The 23282-nt window shown below is 52.1% G+C and overlaps 10 protein-coding genes across 10 annotated transcripts; 4 read left to right on the forward strand and 6 right to left on the reverse strand.

Annotated features, from left to right (window-relative positions):
• The first annotated feature begins 300 nt into the window (after window positions 1-300).
• Window positions 301-1496, forward strand: BKA58DRAFT_179851 (3-hydroxyisobutyrate dehydrogenase-like protein). Its single transcript, XM_046165358.1, has 2 exons — window positions 301-425; window positions 487-1496. Exons 1-2 carry the CDS (start codon window positions 392-394, stop codon window positions 1422-1424), a joined length of 972 nt encoding a protein of 323 aa, XP_046025460.1. The 5' UTR covers window positions 301-391; the 3' UTR covers window positions 1425-1496.
• Window positions 1497-3786, reverse strand: BKA58DRAFT_179852 (heterokaryon incompatibility protein-domain-containing protein). The gene has a single exon (XM_046165359.1). It carries the CDS (start codon window positions 3521-3523, stop codon window positions 1568-1570), a length of 1956 nt encoding a protein of 651 aa, XP_046025461.1. The 5' UTR covers window positions 3524-3786; the 3' UTR covers window positions 1497-1567.
• A 262-nt stretch (window positions 3787-4048) lies between these two features.
• BKA58DRAFT_314776 (uncharacterized protein) lies at window positions 4049-5107 on the reverse strand (the record flags this gene model as incomplete). Its single annotated transcript, XM_046167492.1, has 2 exons — window positions 4049-4877; window positions 5010-5107. 2 exons carry the CDS (start codon window positions 5105-5107, stop codon window positions 4049-4051), a joined length of 927 nt encoding a protein of 308 aa, XP_046025462.1.
• Window positions 5108-6822: 1715 nt separating this feature from the next.
• BKA58DRAFT_179864 (uncharacterized protein) lies at window positions 6823-9719 on the reverse strand. Its single transcript, XM_046165361.1, has 6 exons — window positions 9158-9719; window positions 8264-9106; window positions 8048-8214; window positions 7733-7999; window positions 7465-7682; window positions 6823-7416 (listed from the first exon to the last, which is right to left on the reverse strand). Exons 1-6 carry the CDS (start codon window positions 9546-9548, stop codon window positions 6984-6986), a joined length of 2319 nt encoding a protein of 772 aa, XP_046025463.1. The 5' UTR covers window positions 9549-9719; the 3' UTR covers window positions 6823-6983.
• A 914-nt stretch (window positions 9720-10633) lies between these two features.
• Window positions 10634-12368, reverse strand: BKA58DRAFT_179923 (peptidase family S58-domain-containing protein). Its single transcript, XM_046165362.1, has one exon. The coding sequence runs from the start codon at window positions 12146-12148 to the stop codon at window positions 10922-10924; it is 1227 nt and encodes a 408-aa protein (XP_046025464.1). The 5' UTR covers window positions 12149-12368; the 3' UTR covers window positions 10634-10921.
• A 294-nt stretch (window positions 12369-12662) lies between these two features.
• On the forward strand, window positions 12663-15065 carry BKA58DRAFT_179860 (peptidase family C69-domain-containing protein). Its single transcript, XM_046165360.1, has one exon. It carries the CDS (start codon window positions 13121-13123, stop codon window positions 14678-14680), a length of 1560 nt encoding a protein of 519 aa, XP_046025465.1. The 5' UTR covers window positions 12663-13120; the 3' UTR covers window positions 14681-15065.
• A 1920-nt stretch (window positions 15066-16985) lies between these two features.
• On the forward strand, window positions 16986-17608 carry BKA58DRAFT_385373 (uncharacterized protein). The gene is made up of 2 exons (XM_046170366.1): window positions 16986-17277; window positions 17344-17608. The coding sequence occupies exons 1-2, from the start codon at window positions 17040-17042 to the stop codon at window positions 17457-17459; spliced, it is 354 nt and encodes a 117-aa protein (XP_046025466.1). The 5' UTR covers window positions 16986-17039; the 3' UTR covers window positions 17460-17608.
• A 948-nt stretch (window positions 17609-18556) lies between these two features.
• Window positions 18557-19717, reverse strand: BKA58DRAFT_361565 (uncharacterized protein; the record flags this gene model as incomplete). The annotated part of the gene is made up of 2 exons (XM_046168785.1): window positions 18557-19474; window positions 19556-19717. The coding sequence occupies 2 exons, from the start codon at window positions 19715-19717 to the stop codon at window positions 18755-18757; spliced, it is 882 nt and encodes a 293-aa protein (XP_046025467.1). The 3' UTR covers window positions 18557-18754.
• A 720-nt stretch (window positions 19718-20437) lies between these two features.
• Window positions 20438-21922, reverse strand: BKA58DRAFT_385375 (uncharacterized protein). The gene has a single exon (XM_046170367.1). The coding sequence runs from the start codon at window positions 21876-21878 to the stop codon at window positions 20883-20885; it is 996 nt and encodes a 331-aa protein (XP_046025468.1). The 5' UTR covers window positions 21879-21922; the 3' UTR covers window positions 20438-20882.
• Window positions 21923-22787: 865 nt separating this feature from the next.
• On the forward strand, window positions 22788-23279 carry BKA58DRAFT_458098 (uncharacterized protein; the record flags this gene model as incomplete). The annotated part of the gene is made up of 1 exon (XM_046174658.1): window positions 22788-23279. The coding sequence occupies exon 1, from the start codon at window positions 22914-22916 to the stop codon at window positions 23277-23279; it is 366 nt and encodes a 121-aa protein (XP_046025469.1). The 5' UTR covers window positions 22788-22913.
• Window positions 23280-23282: the final 3 nt, after the last annotated feature.

Genomic DNA, 23282 nt, shown 5'->3' on the forward strand with positions numbered 1-23282 from the left:
CGAGAGGTAGAGTATTAGCCGGATTGCCGATCTGCGAACGTTGCGGAGGTGGAGAAGCCATGTGTAGTTCCCCAATGCGGGGTGGGATGCGGGGCTACGCTTGGGGAAGCACGACGCGGCTTGGTACGAGGGGAACTTCGACAATGGAGATGTTGTTTGGGAGTAGGCAGCCAGGATGGACGGTGGTGTGCGGGGAAAGATGCTGGTGAGTCCATCGTGACTGCAACCCTACAGGAAACCTTGAAACATCGCGCTACTGAGCAAGTCAGCCACATTGATATCCAAAGACCGAATCTGAGAACACACTTGCGAAAATAACCCCATAAACTCAAAAGAAAAGAACTATAGAAATATCGACAACAAGGAATTGTTAGGGAGTTACTGCAAGAGGATGTCTTCACCAAGCAAGACCGTGGCCTTCATCGGTGCGTCCCTTCCTACCTGGGTGACTACCTTTCCTTTCCATCTCAGACTAATGGACCATAGGTCTTGGCGTAATGGGCTACCCCATGGCCCTCAATCTTCGCAAAGGGCTCGACTCTTCCCATACCCTCCTAATATGCGACGTATCCACCTCCGCGCTCGAAAAGTTCCAATCAGATGCCTCAGGCCAGGGTCCAGTGGAAGTAGTGAAGAACGGATTCGATGCCGTGCAAAGAGCCGACACCGTCATAACAATGCTACCAGATTCGAATGCTGTAAAGAAGGTGTACCTCGATAAGGAAACAGGAGTACTTGCTGGTGCGGAGAAAATGCGGGAAGGCGGAGAAGGAAAGCTGATCATGGAATGCGGCACTATCGAGACAGCTACAATCTTGGAGGTTGCGAAAGCAGTGGAGAGTTCAAGTGCAAGCAAGATGCTGACATTTGTTGATGCACCGGTGTCGGGTGGACCCATGGGTGCGCAGGATGGTACGCTGGCGTTCATGGCAGGCGCGAACAACAAGGACATCTTCCCTACCGTGAAGGGGTATCTGAGCCACATGGGCAAGCCAGATGCGATATTTCTCTGCGGTGACATCGGCGCAGGCACAGCGTTCAAGGTCATCAACAACTACCTCAGTGCCATCACATCGCTCGCCGCGTCTGAAGCGCTGAACATCGGCTCGAAGATGGGGTTGGACGTCGCACTACTTACGGATGTGATCAACGTTTCCGGTGGCCAATGCTGGGTCACGAGTAAGAGCAACCCAGTACCGGGTGTACAAGCCAACGTACCCAGTTCACGGGGTTACGAAGGCGGGTTTCGCATCGAGCTTTGCGCAAAAGTGTTGGGCATGGGGAGTCAGCTTGCCGAGATGGTTGGGGCGCGCACTATACTCGATAAGCCTACGTTGGAGGCTTTTGGTGAGGCGATGAAGGATGACAGGTATAAAGGGAAGGACGCGAGGGTGGTGTATAAATGGTTGAATGAGAGTGAGTGATGGTCATCATTCGTATATCTGGCTATCTAGACGCTTTCATTGCGGAAAACCACACGGAGCTACACCAGGTCCCCCAATGGCATTCAAGCAACTCAATGTAACACCCATGAAAAAGACATTGTTGCAGGAAGACGTATGTATGCCTATTCGAGAACAATACAATGCTTGCGGAGGTCGCTTCCAGCAAACTGTTGCATGAGTTCGCCGTCCATGACGCCCTGTATGTAGCATTCGCCTACAAGTTTGTGTCGGCCTTCCTTCGCTGGCGTGAGGAGGAAAGGAACAGTTGCTCCGAAGAAGATGCAACACATGTCATTGATTTCGACAAGGTCGCCCGCTGGCGCTAACCCAATGCGCCCATCTCTTGTCAGAAAAATGGTCGCATTTTCGGTAAATCTCAATTGGCTGTAATAGTGACCCAAGTCATAACTCTCACTGTCCGTGGGCTCTGCTGTCATGCGAGTACTTGTTCTGTATTCCTTTACAAGTCTTCTCTGCCGTTCATCGGAAACGGCGTCAGCGTGGTTCCAATCAGGGTAACCCCGGGACAGGGTACGGAGAACATCGCTTTGAGACACTGAAATACCCAACTCCACCGCATTCCTGGCCACGTCCTCTCCGATGGTGTCGATGAACAATGCATCTGTATCATAAATAGCTGAATATGGATATGTTGGAGTTATCCCCGTTTGGTCAAGCCGTATTGTATGTGACTTCCACAGGACTGTATCAAATATGCACCCCTTGACCGTCAAGTACTCTCTACCGGATTTTTTGGCTATGAAAGGTCGTTCTGATATACCAGCTCTATACCAGTAGCCTGGGTTCGCTATCTTTGTGCTGTAAATCTCTGCACCAAGCCATACTGGTACCCATGAAGGGAATTCAGTGCCCGTAACACTCTTTCTTGAGCCGTGGAGGACAGACGAAAGAGTCCATGGACCTTCCGCAGGGTTTTTCATGAGCGCGTAGGCAACACGAACAAGGAGATCGTGTAAAGAACACGTATAATCCGCCTCCACCAGCGTGCAGCCGTCAGCGTCTTTCGCCAACGAGCAACCCAAGAACGCGTAGATATGATCTCTGGCATCACTGGCCAACATGTGCCGGGCTCCATCAAGAATCATCGAGAACTTTCTTTCCTTGAAAAAACGGGCCAGGTGAACCAATCCAGTCCGTGACTGCTGCCATGAGTCTGGCCGATGAGTATTGTAATTCAGGTAGAGATTGATGTGATTTATGAGAAGCCGCTGAATCTCACCAACAGCATCACGGACAGTATCATAGAAGCTGTCGTTGCCCCTCAACCATGCGCATAGTTCCAACACGTCAGAAATGTCGATACTGAAGAAACTCCAAAACACGCGGCATACCTTCGATATGGCGGCTTCTTGGACAGTCCAAACTCGTAAGAACCAAGGATATTCAAGTAGCTTTTTGACTCCCTGCCATCTTTCGTCATATGGATCGATGGGATCCGGTTTTGTGGGGATAGGATCCGGCACCGAGGAGTTCCCCTGTATATCATACTTGAAGTGCCCCTCCTCGAAGGCAATACTGAGTTTGTGTAGGTATTGATATTTGAGGAAAGCGTTAGCTTCGTAGATCAAATCAAAGGTATCTTCGGCTTGGTCATCGTAATCACATCCAAGCCAGACAAGTGTGCATTTCGCGTTGGCATACACCGTGCCCATTCTCGTAACTTGGTGTCCCTTCTCTTTATCGTCTTTTTGGTTTATACAGAGGGCATCCGCCCATAGTAGCCGAGGCTCAGATGAGTGTCGAAAGGTCCGCAGAGCATCTGCGAGGCTGACGGTGATAGCTACCCGCAGTCCGTTACACTGTATGTCGACAATGTCGTTGGTGTCGCCCCAAACATATGATATGGCTTCATATGAGCCTTTGGAGTCTTCTATGCCAACAATTTGGAGGCTGCACTCAATGTCCTGATCGGTATCGCCGGGTTGTAGTCTCAACACGCGTATAAACTCGCCCGCTGGGATCGATTCGTAGATCGTGTCGTTCCGTCCTTCGTCGCATACTTTCGGTCGCTTGGTTTCGGGAGGCGGAGAAGGAGATTTGATCCTGCGTTTTGACATGCTTAGACAGATTGCTGAGAGGACTGGGTGAGCTTGTAGAATTGTGTTGTCTGTGGGGAGGGTAAGTTGGGAAGGAAGGCTGAGTGCTGTGCAAGAGCGCCGGTAAGGCAGCTACAAGCCACCCACCTGCTGATTGGCGAGCTGTCGTGCATGGATTTGGCCCCCAACACCCTCTGTAAGGTATCGCTGAAACCTTGGCGGGGTACTATCGGCACCAGAAAGCACTCGACTTACTTGATAGTACGTCAACGGGCATTTACTTACAGCGAACATATAGATATATTAGACCTCTAAAGACGACTTGTGCCCCAGTAGTATCTAATGCCAAACAAAAGAAATATCCCCATACCATGTATATGCCCCCTAACCCAGCCGCGAGACCAACCAGTCCCGCGACATCAGATGCCGCCAACCCAAGGAAAAGTGGTATGCTGTGGTATCATCCATATGCGAGCCCTCAAAACGCCATATAACACCCTTGCGGTCCATCAGGCACACTGCTGATGGACCGTGTAGACCCGTTGCTCACGGACAAGTCAAACTCCTCGTCCTCTTGCTATCGCCTAGTCCCAACACTTCTCCCCTGACATGCTTGGGTACCTGAGCTTTCGCCCAGCACTGCATAGCCACTCTGCGCATGAGCTCCACCTCCTCGTCGCGCAGTCGGAGTTGCCGCTTAGCCAGTTTGCTCTTCCTAAGCTTAACGCCCTTCTCCTGCACCGCTTGTCCAGATACCACAAACGGCACCGTAGGATGTGTGAGCCCACGCTTCGAGCCGGGGCGTTCGGTCGTAGGGGACGAAACGAGGGATTCGAGGTTCACGCACTCAGCGATGAGAGCTTGGATACCAGCGGAGAGTTGTGTTGCGCGAGAGAGGATGTAACCCCAAATGTCCGAACCCTCCCAGAACGGGTCGTTTATAACGGCGTGTTGGAGCGCGGGGAGGATGTGGGGGAGTGGAGGCAGTGTTCTGTCCTCGATGTGTTGGGGCGGTTCTTCTTTCGTCGGTGTCGCGATATTTGCTGTGCTAAGCAGACTTGCGGCTATGGTCAGGCGGATGTGGCTGTCGGTGCTGAGGGTCGCTGTTACGACGCAGGCTGGGCAGCCCCGGGTGCGGCACCAGTCTGATTCTTCGGTTATGAAGCACTGCAGACCGATGAATGCGCTGCGGGATTCGCCGGAGAAGGCGAGTTCAAGATCGGAAGCGCGTTGTGTGCATAGCGCGGCTGAGGCTAGTGTGGATGCGCGGGAGAAGAGGGTTACGACGGGCATGATGAGGGCGTGGAGGATATCCCGGTGGAGCATATAGGTTTGTTTCGCCTGGGGAGAACATTGCGTGTGTGTTGCGCAGAAACTGGCATACTTGTTAGTGATTGGGGTTTGCCGTAGAGCTGGGGGTGGATAGACATGTGGAGGTGGAGAGAAGCGATACGAAGCGCGATAAGCTGCTCGCGACGGGGGAAGAGGAACAGGAACATGAACATACTCGGCATCACCAGCCAGGTGCCTCCTCAGCGCGCAAAAGGCCTTTGACTCGCCCAGCGCCTCTACATCCTCATGTGGGATCACAAAAGGGCTCTCCATCGGTACAGCGTATCCGTAGTCCATCGTATCTCTCTGTCGGCGTGGCTATCTCGCTTCGCATCGGTATGCAGTCGGTCTATCTTCTCGAGTCGAAAGGCAGACGAGAACGAACAAGCTTCTTAGCACGACGAAGCTAAAAAGCAGATAAGAGGGGGGGAAACAAAGCAAGCAAGATGCCAGGGAAAGAGAAGGCTTCGAGGGTATTATCATTATTCCCTGCAACGGACGGCCGTTCCCTATTTCACCCCCCAAATGACGCGAACGAGCCTCCCTCATGCCCAGGAGCTCCACCCGCTGCTGCGCTGCCGGGGTGGAGACTGCTGTAGATCTAGACTTGCATATTGCGCACCCCCCTTTCCTTATCCGCCCACGCTTGTGCAGAGCCCGTATCTCACGACTGCTTTATGTAGCCAACTAGCTCGCGCCAGATGGCATCACCACCGGCCGGGAAGTACTGGCTTTCGGATTCGGGCAGAAAACGCGGCGTGGGCGGTTAGTCCCCTGTTGCGCATCAACAGCTTGCTTTTCTCCGCACTTCAGCGGCGTCAACAACGAAGAAGCGGTGGAGCATTTATTTTGCGACGTCGTTAATTTGAGGGAAGCGAACTGCCTCCTGTATCTCATACAGCAGGTGTACGCGCGCCTACGCACTTCCCTCCTGTACCCCTAAACCAATTTGCGAGCATGATCTTCAACAATGATGCAAGTGCAGCTACACCGACCCGACCGCACAGAGGCCGATCAACCCGAACATCGCGATCGAAACGAAAACGACGTCGTGGGTAGAGCGGTCGGTTGACAAGGACGACCCCGCTGAAACACGTTTCGATAAAGATAGTCGCTAGCCCAAGTGTTCGCTCGGGGTACTAGGTATCGCGACATTGTTAACTGCCGCACTATTGGAAACGCGTAGCGGCCGATATCACCACCTCAGCTGCGCCATCTCTCGACTTGCAGATGTCATGAACGCACCGCCTGTATCTCTATGCGAATGGTTCTTACACCTGCATTGCGAACTATTCGGCCCTGCGTCACTGGCGATATCGCTCGGTTTATGAAATATGGAGCCGAATTACGCGTATCGCTTGCTGGTACCGCGGCCGCGAACAGGGTCCGACCCGTCAACATCGCAACATGCTACAATGACAGGACAGAAACGCTTCCGTGGAACGAAAGATTGGTGGTGAAGTTTTTCATGACGCTACAATGATTGATTCAGATGCAGGCTGATACGGGCTGAGAGTGGGAATTGGCTGATGATGGCGTTTGCGCTACGGAGGACGGGCGCTCCCGTGATCGGCGCTACAGCACGATGCAGTCTCAACTTTCCTGCTTAAGATACACTATTATATTGCAAACTTTCAGTTTCGCGGTTGAGATGACGCTGCCCAGCCAGTACCGCGGGTTATATCGACGCCTCTTCCCCCTTTTTCGGTCTTCGTTCCTTCCCCCCCATGCTCATCCACCAGTACTCGAGTATAGCAGGAGACCCCTGGGACGTGCAGGTGCATCGACTTGTAATCCGTCGGTTTGTCTGCTAGTCAGGAACGACTGAAACGTGCAGTCGCGCTATCGATCAATTGTCTTGTAGCGCAAGCCGGAGTGACAGCCGTTCGAGAACAATGCCATATTTAGTAGCATGACAGATTCATCTTGTAAGAAGCGGCTCCAGCCAACGTAGACTTTGCGTCTATCGGGCTTGGCTACCAGTGGACTTCAGATAACGGACAAGCTATGCATTGGCTTCTTGTAGTTTGTTACACTTCAACATCGACAGCGGTAGCTTTGGTGAACTCTAAGATTTGTTTGAACAAACCCTGCCGTCGGAACCTCCTCTGGTCGATGATTGAAGATTACAACACCAGTGATGCCTTCCTCACCTAAACCAGAAGACTGAGTACGACCCATCGTTACTGAGGATGCGTCTTTGGGTGCCGTCTGCAGCCTGCTTCCTCCCAAAAGGATCTGTAAGCAGCATTGTAAGCTTCTCTGAGATTGGGCCCATCTCTTGCTTCGACACGGGTATGGGCGGGCTCAACAGGCTCGGATCAGGCTGAAGAATAGCGAAGATGCTGCTCTTTGATCGGCCGATCATTCGACGATGGACATCTTGCAAGTGGTCGTACAGAGGCCAGAGTGTCTCCAGGTATCGCGCCGCAACGGGTTCGCAGGGTTTACATGGCTCGAGCATGTCCATGCACGACTTGGCATACGTGAGATCAGCTTCGACGCCGTCAGTTTGGCCATCCATGAGTTTGGTCGTTGCACTGAAGAGCAGGCAGATGGCAGCTGAGAAGGACCAGTATATGCTACGTTCGTTAGTTCGTGAGATATGTCGGCCACGTATGTGAACTTACATGATCCAGCAACGTGTTGTCAGCGTACCGTCGAAAGAGATCAATCCCAGCATGCGAGCGATGTTCTGAGCTGCCATGGCACATTCTTGTCGATACATCTTGACGTCTTCGACTGAAATGTTGTTCAAAGCAGATAGTGTGCCATCGATCAGCTGGGCTTCAGCCGAAGCCACCAGCAGTTGGCGGTACAACAAAACCAGCGCACCGAGATACATGATCTAAGCCAGTCAGTAAGTTGATTCTACACTAAGATGAACGAGTTCCTTACGTGCAACATGAAGACCGCACGCCTTTGGAAGACTGTCAGATCTTGGCCGGCGCTAGACAAGAGCGTAGGGATCTGCAATGCTTGTGGGACTTCTTCACGCCACTTTTCCAACTTCAGCGTGAGCATGGTAATGTTCCCCTTGGTAGCCAGCTCTGGAGATGCCAGTGTCTTAGCAACCTCAGCGGCTATCAAGTTGATCTTGCTGGTCTGCATATGTATGAGCTCATCGATAGACAGCTGGTCTTGGTGGTTGGCAACGCAGGCGATCTGCCACATTAGTGTTGTGCACGTCAATGCAGGTTTGTAATGGCATACCTGGATGTCATTGGCTGTCACCTCAGTGGGATAGCCGAGTGTGTAGGCAAGCCAGGAATCCATGAACACAAGGCTACGGAATATCTTCCTCCAGTGGCTGTCTGTTGCTGATCGAGACGAAGTTTGCAAAGCCGGGCACTTCCAACGAGCGATCTGTAGTCCTGCAGCTGTGGCTTGTTAGTGTAATCACGTGATCAAATGTATTAGAAAACATACCGATAAGATACTTCGCGCTCATGTGCTTCTCGAGTAACGAGTAAAAGGACAAGGACAACAGGAGGCGCATTGTACGAAAGTAGTCTTGTCTAGCAGTCTGCTCGTTGAAATGAAGGGTTCCAGATGCATAGAGCAATCGGCGCATCCGATCTGGGAAGGCATCGATGTCGTAATGCGAGCCCATAGCAGCGACCGTGAAGCATTCGGCAAGCGTCATGTCGTCTATTTTCTTTTGAGGCCGGTAGATACTGTCAAGTATCTCATTGACCTCATCGTAAGTCCACATAAAGAGGAGCGACCCAGTTCCTCGCACAAATGCGTACATGGACCGCCGGACACGATCCTCGGGCGGCAAAAAGGCTTGACTAAACTGCTGGCCGCATCCGTTGAGTATCTCCCCTCTCAGAGTGACCAACTCACTGAAGGCCAGCGTTAGAGCGTTATGGCATGCTTCGGCTTCCGGTCCGGCTGATATGCTGGATGACTGGAGAGATACGGGGCTATCTGAAGAGCTCGGACTGGCACGTGAGTATTGCCTGGTGTTGTTCGAAGTATCTGTCGTTGAGCGACTGTTCGCAGGTCGTTGTTTGCCCGTGCTTGGGGTTGCTTGTTGCGTCTTGAATTCGTTCAGATAAGCCTGATACTTTCGCCAATTGTCCGTCTTCTTGTATTCGTCCATTTGGGCTTCAAACTCTTGCATGGCTCGAGCCGCATTGCTCTCCCATACACGCTTTCTTTCTGCAGGAAGCTCTTGCCATCTTCGACCGACTTCTCGCGCTATATCCACAAAGGACAGTTGGCTGACCTCAGGATCGGTACGAAGTTGGTCGGCGAAGTTTACATCTGCCAATGTGTTAGATCAAGTCCTGATACTATCTTGTACGAAGAGCGTACAGGCTGTCTTTGGCTTCTTCGGCGCGTTTGGGTCTGCCCGCGGATGCCGCCTGTACCTCCTCTTCTCTCGTGGTGGCAGAGATGTTGTCTGCCTGGTGAAGCTTTCCAGAGCAGAGGTCGATAATGACGTAGGCTCAGGCGAGTTATTATCTGGCTCCAGTGATAGCGATTGAGGGATACCGCGGTAGGTAGCAATCTCGCGCTGTAGTAATCTCCTGTGGCCAAGCTTAAACTCGAGCGCGGTTAAATCGTCTTCCGTGATGTCTACAACCGTCTCCCAGTTGTGGAACCCATTCTCAGCTAGAACTTGAGCGTACTGAGTCAGCCCGAGTCGCTCCAAGACTTCAGTGAGGTCTGGGACAGAAGAACTAGGAAAGGTAGTGATCGCCATGAGGGGTGACGTCTGTGGTGGAAGAAGATGGGAAATGGGACAAATGGCATATATGAGCGCTGCCACACGGCATGACAGATGCCGCGACTATGGCCTTACAGGCGGGCTGAAGCTGAGATGGACGTTATAGGGTAGCGCGCAGTCGTGGCCGGTGATCCAGACCGCGTAGATGAAAAGAAGGGTGTTCTGGGAGAGCCTCGAACCTCACAGCCCGGACCCACTTTTGACACACGCTAGTGGCAGCAGCCGGTTTGTGCCACAGGGCAAGAACTTCCATGGGAATTTAAGACGCCGCCACACGACGCGCCCATGGTGTTTGGGTTTTTCCATGAGCACGTATTGCTAAGATTGCGCAGTCTTGCTGCTGTTCGGTTCGTTTCGCTACTGCTCCTGCTACCGCGAGTTTCGGCCTTCTCCAATGCGGAACCGACATCGTCAGCTGCACCGCGCTGTGTCCAGACCTCAGAACACCACGCAAAGACAATTATGCGAATCATGTGGCCCAAAAACTCACTACCGCGTGCTGCCGCTCAATCCAGCTTTACGCGCTCCAGAAGTAACGTACGATCCTTGTACGCTATTTGCCGAGGGAGTGACTCCCGGGAAGCTTAAAGTTGACCGTCCCTCCACCACTCAAATACATGAAGCAGCTACGGCATTGCTTTCCACCTACCTGTTCCAGTCAGGAGTCATCATCTTCACTGTAGTGTCTCTTGGGTGTGTAACCAACGACCGGGGTTTACCGATCGAAAGCTGCTCGACAATCGTGTTCGTAAACCAAAGGCCCTGGGCCTAGACTGCTCGTGCATCTCCGATACAGCGGCGCGGCATCTCGCCAGCCTCTACCTTACCCACACGACTTCCCAGTTCGCGTGCATCTCTGCGCCACACCTCCGCGCGATGAGTCGGGAATGTCTCTTCGCTTGGATCGGTACCCTTTCCCCACACACTCTTGCTGATCATCTCCATTGTAGATTTGCGCAGCCTTGCCATTGGTGCTGGGAAAGCTGCTGATCTCCATATTGTGAAACGAGCAGCCTCGTGGCCATCGTGCCCAGCGCGTGCACTCGGAATCCGTTCATCGACTTGGAGCATTCAGCCATCAATCATGAGGCTCGTGCCTGGATCATGCATGACGATCCACGCTACACAAGCATCAGCTGTCAAATCGCATCAAAGGGTACAGCGACCGACACACGCACCACGTCATTGGCCAAGTAGCAGGCTCTCTTGAACTATCAAAATTAGTACAACTGCCCAATCCTTACACGAGCTACTGCAGACGGTGGGCTTGGAAACGCCCCTCGAATAACACTGTTTTGTACGATTCACTTTGAGGAAATGGGTGCCCGTTCTCGTAACTATGCACTACGCTACAGGTACTTCTGCATCAGCTCTTTCACGCGCCCCAAGTTCAGCCCTTCAATCTTGTTTCCGTTACCGTCCATTGTCTCTGCCATACAGAGCACATTGTATATTGCTTCTTCGACTGCGTCAGCGCTCGCCTCGAATAAGGCATTGATTGTCTGATCGTCGGTCATGGTCACGGATACCTCTCTCGCTTTGTACGGATCGACAGATGCTTGTCCCGCTGTGACAGTCTGCACGTTCAACTCGTTGGCGGTAGAGAACGCGAGGAAGACATCTCCGGAAGAGTTTGTGCCGTAGCCGCCTACGCGAGACAATCCGACAGTCGCACGTTTGGCAAGTCGTTGCAGTTGCTGCGGGTGGAGCGGCGCGTCCGTGGCCAGGACTATGATGATAGATCCATCTTTCTTGTCCTTCTCCTTCTTCACTTTGAACAGAAGGTTCGCTTGTGCCAGTAATTCCGGGTCGTCAGGATTCTCCTCAATCTTTCGCTTCTGCTCTTCATAGATGAGTCTCCCAATCGGCGCACCTCCGATCTTGAGATCCCACATCTTGCCGTAATTCGCTTGGACCAGAGCCGCGACTGTATAGCTCCTGCCATCTTCACCAGGCACCACACGAGAGCTAGATCCAGTGCCGCCCTTGAAGTAATGGCAGACCATACCCGTTCCGCCGCCCGTGTTGCCCTCTTTCACAGGTTCGCTGCTCGCTTTGTCTATGCCATCTACGACGTGCTTCGGCGTCACAGCAAACTTGGACACATCGTGCAGGAAGCCGTCGAACGTCTCCGCTACGACGGGCAATAAGAACCAATCGACTTTCCCATTCTTGTCGCAGTTCTCGCGGATCGCATACTCGTAGATGCCGTTGTACGCTGACCCAACGCCGAAGCTCCCCGTAATGATGATTGGGGAGAAAAGAAGGCCCATCTCCTCGATGAGATGCGCTCCAGTCATCTCTCCAGAGCCGTTGAAGCGGAACATGCCTGCGAAACAAGCTTTGTGAAACCAGTCCTTGCGCGGGATGATGGTTGTTACGCCAGTGTTGATGTCGTTCGGCGGGGCATCGGGATACGCAGGAGATGAATGGATAGACTCAGTGTGTACGAGCACACCGGGAACGTCTGTCAGACTGTTCTTTGGGCCAGGTTGATAGCGACCGAGATGCAGAGTTGGTAACAGCTCGCGGATGCGCTGACGCGGAACGGAAGAGGCTACCGAGGGGGAAGACATTGCAGGCGATTACGACAAAGATGCGATGATAGTTGTAGGGCTCCGGTCTAATTTGGAAGGGAAGTGTAGAGTTGCTATATTGCAGCCTGGATGCCTCAGATACTTATACCCATTCCTACAGGTTGATCTGTTTGCCTAGCGTATGCATTCAATACTAGGCAGCTTACTATCCTCGCGACCCTCCCACATACCAATGTAACGCCTTTCTGAAGGGCGTAATCTGCGCAAAACCTGGCGAGGGCGTTGTCGACCTGCCCAGTCCGCTCATAGACTTACCTTATCGCTCTCGCGCTCCCTCCAGGCATCAACATTACGTTTCTTTCGAGATCGCAAGCCCTCCAAACTCTCACGACGGCCGCTATGGTGATTGAAAAAAGCTACATGCGGAGGACATGAGCCTTCATGAGTCACTCTGAACGACAGCGATTGAATCCACCGTATGATGAACTCATTGGCACCGGAGAAGTTCTGGATGCATGCTGGCGACGGAATTCAGACAGTGCCACGAAAGAGTCATACCCGGCGACCCGCTCCTTCGCGCATGATTAGCGTAGTGGCTTGCGAATCAACCCCGCCTCCTCATTTTGCGACATATGCTTTCCAACGCCGCTGTATCACGACATTACAATGTCCAGCAGTCAAGGATGGGTGCAGCTGTGAAGGAACGACGGTTGTTGGACTCACGTGTGCGATAAATGGCCGCCGCGCCCGACAATATTTCCGAACAGTAGTTCACGACTCAGGTGCCAAGGCCCACCGAACCGGTTCCTGCATAGCGCATCTTCAACACTACAAGCTTGACCTTCTCCAGTCGATATGATCTCCGCATTGTGCCGTGTCGGAGTTATCTGACGTAGTCGGACCGCTTTCGAGCACCCCCACCCTTGCTGTAGAAAAGAATCCGCAAGAAAGAAAACTCGGAGATACTTTCTGGATGTTCTTGCATCTTCATCTTCACCACCGGACGGCAAGATGCTTACACAACTTCTTGCGGTAGGGCTTCTGAGCCTCGCGAAACCCGTTCGGGCAAGCTATGGGTTCTACGTCGGAAAGAACCTGACACAGGATGGCAGCGTGATGCTAGGTGGCACCGGAGAAGAAGTGTCTTCGCACTGGCTTCAGATTTTTCCAGCAAAGGACCACGCCCCGAATGCGACCATCACAGTTGGAGTTACTGAAGACGCATCGATACCTGGCAAGTTGATGAACATCTCACAAGTGCCGCACACATTTCGCTATCTTTCGATGGAATACTCCGACTTCGAAGGCTTCCCGCCTCCTCTGACGAACGGTGGTGTGAATGAGAAGGGTGTTGCTGTCAGAGACATCTGGGCGCAAAACCGAGATGATCTGATCGCCATGACGCCAAACCCTCAGACAGGGTTACAATACTCCGACCTGGCCCGTATTGTCATGGAACGAGCAAGCACCGCCCGCGAAGGTGTCGAGCTCATTGGCCAGATGATTGCAGAATACGGGTACGCCGACTACGGCGGCAACTCGCATCTCATTGCAGACGCGAATGAAGGCTGGGTCGTATGGCAGATGTCAGGAGGCAAGAAGCTCTGGGCTGCAGAACGTCTCGGCGAGAACGACGTACGCGTGCTTTATCCAGGTTACATTGAGGACTTCCCGGTCGATTTCGAAAACAGTACAGACTACATGGGTAGCCCGAACATCGTGAGCTTCGCCGTCGAACAAGGCTGGTGGAACCCGAACGGAACCGAGCCGTTCAACATCTTCAATGCGTATGCCTACCAAGCGGAGGGATACACCGCGCGAGACGGAGGTGCGAAGTACATGTCTCAAGCCGCTCTCGAAAACGCGACTCGTGCGATGGCTCCGGTAACCGAGAAAGACCTCATCGAACGCGTTCGCGACTACCGCATTTCAGACGACGAAGCCGGCTATGGCCAAGTTGTGTCTCTTCGCGCAGATATGGATCCGGATCTGATTCGCATCTGGGTCGCTCCGACGGGATCGGTAACCGCACCCTTCAATCCGTGGTGGCTGGGCGTAAAGAGCGTACCGCCTGAGTACGGTCTCCATCGCTATCTCTACAAAGACGCCGCATCCACTTTCTTAGACACGGACTACCAATACCAAGAAGCTACGCACTTCGCTGGACGCATTTTCAAGCAGGTGCTCTACTACACTTGCTCGGATCCGGAGACATACCTACCCATCGTCCAGAACATGCTTCACGGGTTCGAGAACGCTTCCTTCGCAGATATGGAGTGGGTGGAGCGCAGTGCTAAGACTTTGGTAGAGAATGGCATGCGAGAAGATGCGCTCGAACTCCTGACATTCTATTCGCATACTAGGGCTGAGAAGGCCTTGGCTCTAGGGAAGACTATGGTCGATGCGCTTGACTCGTATGTCAAGCTTATGGGACAGTTCCGCATGCCAACCGGCGACCGCATCAACGACCCTGGGCTTGGAGCGGAGACCGTGAATTGCTTGGTTGGCTGGGATCCTGACCAACCCGCCGATCAACAGAGACCATTGAGGAGGTTTAGGCGTCAAGTCTAATATGAGGCGGAGGGTACGACTCATCGTTATGTATATCTGTCATAATAATTGCTCTTGTACTTTATGCTACACTTCCACCTGCTCGTGGGCCGACACAAGCACGAGAAGCACCCGCGAAGCTCTGATCTGAAGCTGCTGCAAAGGACCACTTCTCCATATTCGCAATTTTCCTAAGCCCTTGTTGTGCACAGTCGCAAAAATGCATGTCCGAGGTTGCTTTATAATTTTTGCAAGGCTGCGCGAGAACAAGAAAGTGTCTCAAGAGGTGATTGTAATGAAAATTGAACTTCACCCATGGACGCGTCGAGATGAGATCATCAAATGATTCGGCTTACTAAGCCACTAGTGAGACGGCCCTTGCGGACAGCCGCTCCGGAGCTTCCATCACACGCTCTACAATGTGGCCATCTCGTCTTTCAACATGATACGGTCGAGTGAGTTCTGACAGACGCGTTCGGTGGTCAGATCAAGGTGATCAATGCTTTGTAACTCAGGGCGAACGCGCATCACTGCCCGCCGCCGCATCAGCAGTCAGACGCCCGCACACGGACCGCCAACCATCTACATCAGATGCCAAGACTTTCTTGTATCTTGTGCGGAGCCTGCTGTTCATCTTTCTCGATCCGAGCTCATAAACCGGCGCGTTGATCACATATGTAGCTCCATTGTTGGTGGACGGGGATCCGGCGTCGACCGCCTGTGCACCCACAGACCAGGTTATCAGGTCAAATACGATGTCTGCATGCACGCCCATTATGCGAGACCAATTTTACCCGGTCATCCTACCATCGCGTCTAGGCCCAACACCTATAATCTTACCCAGTCCAGTATCTGTCGGATGGTCGAGCAGAGGAATTAGGTATATGACAAGCTCTACATGCCCATGGCTACCGATCACTTCAGGGGTCTTCTCCCTACGGAGCGTGAGGATAGCATGGCCCACGTGGAAGTACAACTTCAAAGATTGGAAATGAGATTCTAGCTTCACCTACTGCAGGCGCGATGCAGTAAGCGGCAGCCGAAGCACACAATAGGCTCGGCCCGCCATTTGTGTGTGGCCCGAAAGCTAGTCCCTGGAAGGCTTGTTGACACATCTGGCATGCGAAATTGCCAGTAAGGCTTGCAGAACTTCTCGCCCTTACAGAAATTCTTACCAGATGACCCTGCCTTGCAGAGTTGGGATGAGGTCCAGGCGATTGAAGACGAACACTAGGGGTATGACTAGCACAGACTCAGCAGTGTTCGTCGTTATAACTAACCAGATTCATATGTCAGCCTGCACGCAATCGTACCTACAGGGAGCTTGCATACCATTATGCCTATCTTGAAGGCGTGGGAACCAACTGATATAGCTGCAGGGTTCGAAGATATTTCGATGATGCTCGACCGCCTATGATCAGCTCGATGACCGATCTTCTTCGTATACGTTGAAGACTGCAAGATGAGTTTAGTCCCGGGTTGCCGACTCGTCAGCCAATACGTTCGGTTTGTTCGACACCCGCGTCTTTGCGTAGCCCTTCATTGGGTAGTCTGTAGCGTACGTAAGTGTTAGAGATTTCGTTGAGTCGGAGTACCTACCACTAAGATGCATGGGAAATGCGCACTGTGGCCCTATCATCGCAGAACAAACACGCCACCGCTGAGAAGAGCATAACACTTTGTTATGTCGCGCTAAACTGGTCTTAACGCTGTGCTACCATGGCCTCGACTGTCCTGGAAAGACTGTTCAGAGTCCTGGCTTATTCGGGTATAGAGAAGCAGGGAAACGCCTCCCATTTCCCTGCATCTTCGGAATTAGCTCCATACCGGCAACGGTCTTCACCTATGTAAACTACCACGCAGATTGCTACCAAACTGCCCCGGAGCGATACCGAATACCTTCAGCGATCGCCTATGACCCCGGAGCTCCTTCCGCGGATATCACATATCGTTGCCAGCTATACTATCTTACCGCTCGTTGGTGCGTCACGGTCCACACTCCGCAAGAGCCACATCTGCTAGTACAAGCCACAGGCAACTCAGTCAGCTATTCGGCATCGCTATTGGCGTTTGATAATCGCATTGGCGCTACGCTGACGCTCTTGGCCATGCGTGGGGTAGACCGTACACTGCTGTACATCCGAGCTCTCGTCACCAACAACGACAACACAGCAAAGAATGAGGCTATGCCTCCCGATGATCCGAAGAGCTGCAGATGCCTCAAGACTGCAGCCTCGCTTGATGATCATCCTTCTGAGTTGTGTGCGATCACAAGTATAAGAATGCCCTTTCCTTCTGCTCATTACTACAACCATCTCCAGCCAACAATCACAAATCCTTTCTTCAACTCTTACACTCTTCAATCTTTCAACCTTCCAAGATGTACGCTCTCGCCATCATTGTTGCCGCCCTTGGCCTGGCCACCGCCTCCCCTGCCTCCGACTTCTCGCCTCGCCAGGTCGCTGCTGTTGCCTCCGTCGACCGTTATGCTGGTGGTGGCTGCACTGGAACTATTTGCAACAAGGCTGGCTCGGGCGATCTCCACGCCGGATGCAATGCCATCACCGACGCTTGCCAAGCGAGCTTGAAGCTCAACTACGCCAACGTTGGTTGCAAAGGTACCTATCTTCATTCAGACCCATAGATCGGGCTGTGAAAAGATGAATGGAGCTAACAAGAAGTAGTGGCTATCTGGACAGATGCCACATGCACCAGTGTGAATCAGTTCGCCAATGTCACCAGGCCTGGAGACTGCTACGCTCTTGGCCCGGCTATCAAGGGCATCTCCGTCACTTGCTAGAGTACTTCAACTAAGAGACAACGCTGTGCGAGATCGGGCCTTGTTGGTGGGTCTCGAGGAAAAAACGGCTGAGAGCTTTGTACTTGGAGCTAGAGTAGATTTTGCCGCAAGGCACGGAGAGGCTGCGCGGCTGCTATCCAACATTACGGTCCGACGCAGCGGTTTGTAGCAATTCACCACATCACCTCCAATTCTGTCTCATTGCCCCACTTCTTGCGACCGGCTTGAAATAGCTCTTTTGTTTATGTGAACGTGCAGGATAAAGGGCTTCAATATCTTCGCCTTGAGACAACACACTGCTGGGAAATTATATCATGAGTCGCCCAGCGAAAAACAAGGTAAAGCATCAGGTTAATATTATGATGTGAATGATGATACCTATGTGTATTGTTATGACCTATCGGTGTTCCAGATATCTATGCAGCTTGCAGATCTCCACTTAGGCGCCATTCCAGTCTGATGTATCCTTGTATGTTGTGTATTTCAGCTTTATGCATCATAGTGCCTTGAGATATCCCTTTCCTTTTTTTCTTTTTCGTGGTTATACCAAGCATGATTAGTTCCTGTTCTGAAAGATATTGTAGTTTTTGATCATCTCGTCGGTCGGTGTCTGCGTATTTGGCGTCGTTGACTATGATGTAGCTCTCTGTCAGCGAAAAAAAAAGCAAGTTTCTACTTGGCTCAAGACACCTACTCCTATGTCCAATGAACTTGCGTCGCTTAAGACGAAGATCGGATGTCGGGGCATGGAGTTTGGCGTTGGTGGCTTTGTCGATGGCGGTAATAATGAGGCTGTACATGACACAGGCCATCGCGAGAACGAAAGCTGCAATAGTGCAGACAGTGAGCAGATCCATCGGCTGCAAAGTTGAGGTAGCGCCCCCGAATCGCACTTTCGATGACGTATGGAGAGGGAGATATTGGAGGCCGGACGTGTATCTCATGCTCAAGTGGAAGCAATGTACCGGAGAGGATCGTTTAGTAGCAGAATTGTAGCTTTGACAAAGCGTTACGGCCTTGTCGTATGCCCTATTTCGTCATGGCAAAGTGGGTCATATGAGAAAGTCGACCAGAGTGAAGAGACGTGCTTGCAAACTCTTGGCTTACTACCCGTAAATGCTCTAAAGCCTTGTAACTTTCCCCTTTCGTATACAGACGTCAGTTGTTCCAAAATAAAGATCCTTTGATTTGTAGCTCTCTGCTATAGACCGGTAATCAGGTATCCTGAAAGTACATAAATCCCCGACCCTCGAAACACCATCTTAAGTCCGAGGCTTCACTCATCCCAGGTCCTGCTAATGCAGCTTTACAGCAACAACCCTCCCACCAGCCTTCGCTTTTCCATCCGTTCCAAAGCCACCCATAGTGGTCACATAAAGAGTACTGTTGTCTTTCTCCGTTCTTCCGAATGCCGACGACGTAGAGCCCGCCACCAATCCACCCTCAGCGATGGTCGTAACTTTGCCATTTAGTTCGATATGTTGAATCTTGTCGCCTGTGGGTGCTGCCAATGGCGCAGAGACGTACATACTGCCATCCTTCGCAACTGCAAAATCATCGGGACCGCTGAGAGTTGAGTCGCGCGCAGTTTCGAAAAAGCCGTTGGGTCTGCCAGTAGACGGGTGGACACGAACGCGGCCAGCCAGAGCCTGGGCGGAGTTTGTGTAGTATACGTAGTCGTTGTGGGATTTAATCCCATTGACGCCGAGTTGCAGTCCAGGTGCAGAGAGATTGGCTGCCAAGCTAAGGTCCTCCAGAACGACTTCTGTTTTTCTAGTCTCGACGTTGTACGCAGCAATATTCCCATACATCGAATCTGCCAACAGCAATGTGTCGTGATTCAGCGTGGCCATACCGTTAGGCATAGCCATGTCACGTAGTTCAGACATCTCGCTGATCTTGATTCCCTCCTCCTTGTCAGTCAGATCAAGTTTCCACAAGGAAAAGCTCTGTGGGTTCGTCGCGTTCCCGGGAACGAGCTTCGCGACGATTACAGCGAAAACATTCTTCTGGAACTCGGTGATGCCTAGGGCGCCAGTTGCATTCGGGAAGGTGGCGATAACGGATGATCTTGCGGGTGAGACTTGTGGGTGGACGATATGCACTTGAGCAGCGTCAAGGGTTGACACGAGAAGGGAGCCATTACCCATCGCAGCGATGTTTTCGGCCCATGTGCCGTTGGGAAACTGATAGATCGTCGAGACATTCGTGGCAAACGTCGAGGCCACGAGGGCTGAGAAGACGGACACGAACTTCATCCTGGCGTTGTAGTATCGCATGGTCGGTAGTTGATTGAGGGGCTTATAGGAGAGAAGGGGTGTTATTGTTGGGGATGGCAGGACCCCTTACTTGTGTACATCTTGTCCTACGAAAAAGAAGCTCGCTTTCCTTTTCGTACGGGTCGATCGTGCATTGTTTGTTGGGCCTTGGCTACGCTCGAGTGTTCTCTTTTTGCTTTTGTCGTCGACTCATCAATCCTGCTAAGCACTCAGGTCTTATAGTCTCGATACTTGCCATCATAGCAGACCCCATCCGCTAAGTAATCAAAGTTCCGCGATGAAAACAAGGGGACAACAAACTCCCAGTCTCAATCATGCGTTCGATGCTTCAGCGCTGCTGGACTCGGATAGAACCTTTGATGATCTATTCTCTCGAAAATGCAAGACCTGAGGTAGTAGCTGCATGCAACGTTGAAGCACATACTCGCTGGGTGCCATGTCCAAGGATATCCCGCTAGATTGACTCATATCTGAAGCTAGCGCAGATAGATCGCATGATGAAACATGACAGGATACCGCTGACTCCTAGGCATATGATGGAGAGGGTCGTGTAGTGATGATTTTGCTGTGCGAGAAGGAGCAAAAGGCGGGCGAGCTGGCAGCCACGCGTTGGGTTCGCGTGCCCCATTCGCCATCCGTAGCTAGCGTCCCCATCATGTTCCTTCCGCCCCTGGAATCCGCGGGACCCATGGGCCCAACACGGCCACAACGTTACCGGCAGCGGAGCATCTATTCTCCCCAGAGAAACTCGAACACTCGAACCTGGCTGCAATTTTGGCGTCGAAGGGTCCTGACCTGGAAACGTCAAGACAGTCTACCTAGGCACTCTATGAAGCAGGCTCTGAGCACGTGATGAAGTCCAACATGCGCAGCGCAGTCTCGTCTCTTCAGAACAATACTTCACGAACGCTTCGCGCGGATGCGCAAACTCTGTTTAAAACATTTCGCCAAAAAAGTTGTTTCCTCATGTAGCACCAGATCGCATATGGAGGGTGTACGGAATGTTCATGAAGTCACCGGGATTTCCACACATATACGGGGCAGAATAAGCTCTTGTCACCTTTGTATTGTGCTAAGGAACTGTAGTGTTCAGATTCTAAAACAAGCAGCGATTGGAAAGCAGGCGCGATGGACGATTTGTGATCTACTCCATGAAAGGCTTCACCAACTCCAGAGACTTCTCCCACAACAACCTCTCCTTCTCCTCATCATAAGCATGGGGCGCATAACCGGGCTCATTCGAAGCAAAGTCAGGATTGACTACGCTGGAGATCTGGCACTCTTCAAGATATCTGCCACCTTGGTCCTCCAAAGCCTTTGCGGTAGCCGCCCAGACTGTAGTCGCAGCACCTTGCTGCGGGCTCTTGAGCGCCTTGCCGATATTGGGATTTTTGTCCCACGACTCCATCGTATCCTTATCGACGTGCGCCATGAGACCGGTGAAGATCAGTCCAGGATGGACAGACCATGCGTGTACACCTTGGGTTCCGTATCGGCGGTTCAGCTCGGTCGCAGTGTAGATGTTGGCTGTTTTGCTCTGGCCATAAGCGGACCAGGGGTGGTATTCGCCCTCGAGGTTGAGATTTTCCAAATGGATACCACCCATGCGATGCCCTGTGGAAGCGAGCATGACAACCCGTGATTTGAACTCTGGGGTGCTTGATTTGACCAAAGTGGGAAGAAGAAGTTGGACCAAGAGGAAGTGAGCCAGGTGGTTGGTGCCGAACTGCGTTTCAAAGCCATCTGCGGTGCGCCCTTCTGGGCATGCCATGATGCCTGCGTTACCAATGAGGATATTGAGACGATCGTGCTGGGCTAGAAACGAGTCGGCGCATTTGCGCACGCTCGCTAAAGAGTTGAGGTCGAGCTCCAAGAGGTGAACACGATCGCTCTCTACCAGGCTTCCTAGTGCGGACTTGGCTTTGTTGAGATCTCGAGCGGTAAGGAAGAGCGTCGCACCGGTTTCGAACAAGGATCTAGCAGTCTCAATCCCAAGACCAGAAGAGCAGCCGGTAATGAGGACCGTCTTGTCCGACCATTTCCCTTGGAGGTTTTCATCTGTGATGATCTGAGAGGCCGTAGGGCGTTGATCACCAGGGCCGTTTGGCGATTGATGGGCGGATACGTAGCGGGTAGTCATGCTGGTGGTTGAGATTGGAAAGATGGGTAGTAATCTGAGTGTAGGAACTGTAGTGTTTGATGAGAGATACAAGAGATGAGAAGTGCTGTCCTTTTATATCCTCTAGCTGTTGTCGATTAATGTGCTTTCTTGTCCACACCTCGAAAGTCCTTGATCGAAAACCCGTTGTTCAACTAGCTAAACTCCGGTATCCGTAATCAGCTCGGGGATGGTGTCTACGGACCATCCTTCCTGCACGGCTGGGAGGAAGGATTGCCTTGCTAGTATCACCGCTCTTCCGCATGCACTGAAATTTTGTCTCCACCTTAGTCTTACTGAGGAAGCAATATTTGTAAAATCCCCCGGACATACCACATAACGCCAGCTGTAGCATGTAGATGTGCGGAGTAGGAAGCAAGCGGTCGGCCCTACTTCTCATTGGCGACGCATATTAGAGGCTTGGCGAATGAATACGCCAGGATGGATTACTCATCTATATCTTTCAAATGTCAACTACTTGTCACAGAATCCCCATGCGCGCATGTTTGGGTCTAGCGCACCTTGCGACGGGCTGTTCGACAGTCTGATATTGTACCACATCCTTACAATCATCAGCAACAGCATCTCTCTGAATCGTCAGGAGCCTCCACATACAACCACGGTACTGCGGTGACACACTACAGCACTCCAGCGAACAACCTCAAAGCTATCACAATTATACTGTATACCAAAGTACAATCTCAATGACCCAGTCCGACCTAGGACCAGACCGCAGTCTGAGTTAAAGGCGCACTCTATCCTTTCTTTACAATCATCAGCGCTTGAACTCAGTTTGCCAACGATTGCGATTCGCATTGAGAGTGGTAGCTGCATCAGGACGAGCGCTCAATAGTCTCGTTGGCATCGAGATGTGAACGTATCGATGCATTTGGTGTTTGCGGCAAAGGAAATAACATCATGACGTCACATCCAGCCTCCCTACGTAGGTACCTGCCTCACCACAACATTCTTCCTCCTAGACCAGGAACATCCATCCAATCTTAAAATCACCCCAACATGTCGACCCAACTCAAACTCCTCGCCAACTACGGCGTAACCGGCTTCCTCCTCAGTACCGGTCTCTTCGCCCTGCTAGCCCCCACCACCTTCGCCGCCGGCTTTGGCATGCCCATCGAAGCCGACACATTCGCATCTGGTTTCGTCCAATGTATGGGCGGTCGCAATTTAACTTTTGGTATCATCGCGGGCATCTTCTTGCAACGAGAAGATGTAAAGGCCGTGGCATTGATGGCGACGATGTTGGCGGTGGATGGATTCGTGGATGGGCTGGTGACGATGAAGTATGCCGGACTGGGGTTTGCCTTGCCGCATTTTGGGGCAGCGGCGATTATTCCATTCGTGAGTCGATGGATGGCGAGTTAGGTG

This window comes from Alternaria rosae (genome assembly GCF_020736505.1).
Source record: "Alternaria rosae strain MPI-PUGE-AT-0040 chromosome Unknown BKA58scaffold_5, whole genome shotgun sequence".
In the NCBI taxonomy this organism is placed as follows: domain Eukaryota; kingdom Fungi; phylum Ascomycota; class Dothideomycetes; order Pleosporales; family Pleosporaceae; genus Alternaria; species Alternaria rosae.

What these genes read in the sequence shown, in the direction of transcription:
- BKA58DRAFT_179851 (XM_046165358.1), top strand. Translation starts at nt 392, where the DNA reads ATGTCTTCACCAAGCAAGACCGTGGCCTTCATCG. An exon ending in CAAGACCGTGGCCTTCATCG is followed by an intron (nt 426 to 486) that starts GTGCGTCCCTTC and finishes AATGGACCATAG; the next exon opens with GTCTTGGCGTAATGGGCTAC.
- BKA58DRAFT_179852 (XM_046165359.1), bottom strand. Translation starts at nt 3,523, where the DNA reads ATGTCAAAACGCAGGATCAAATCTCCTTCTCCGCCTCCCGAAACCAAG.
- BKA58DRAFT_179864 (XM_046165361.1), bottom strand. Translation starts at nt 9,548, where the DNA reads ATGGCGATCACTACCTTTCCTAGTTCTTCTGTCCCAGACCTCACTGAA. An exon ending in GAGCGCGAAGTATCTTATCG is followed by an intron (nt 8,215 to 8,263) that starts GTATGTTTTCTA and finishes AACAAGCCACAG; the next exon opens with CTGCAGGACTACAGATCGCT. An exon ending in GTGCGGTCTTCATGTTGCAC is followed by an intron (nt 7,683 to 7,732) that starts GTAAGGAACTCG and finishes TGACTGGCTTAG; the next exon opens with ATCATGTATCTCGGTGCGCT.
- BKA58DRAFT_179923 (XM_046165362.1), bottom strand. Translation starts at nt 12,148, where the DNA reads ATGTCTTCCCCCTCGGTAGCCTCTTCCGTTCCGCGTCAGCGCATCCGC.
- BKA58DRAFT_179860 (XM_046165360.1), top strand. Translation starts at nt 13,121, where the DNA reads ATGCTTACACAACTTCTTGCGGTAGGGCTTCTGAGCCTCGCGAAACCC.
- BKA58DRAFT_385373 (XM_046170366.1), top strand. Translation starts at nt 17,040, where the DNA reads ATGTACGCTCTCGCCATCATTGTTGCCGCCCTTGGCCTGGCCACCGCC. An exon ending in CGCCAACGTTGGTTGCAAAG is followed by an intron (nt 17,278 to 17,343) that starts GTACCTATCTTC and finishes AACAAGAAGTAG; the next exon opens with TGGCTATCTGGACAGATGCC.
- BKA58DRAFT_385375 (XM_046170367.1), bottom strand. Translation starts at nt 21,878, where the DNA reads ATGACTACCCGCTACGTATCCGCCCATCAATCGCCAAACGGCCCTGGT.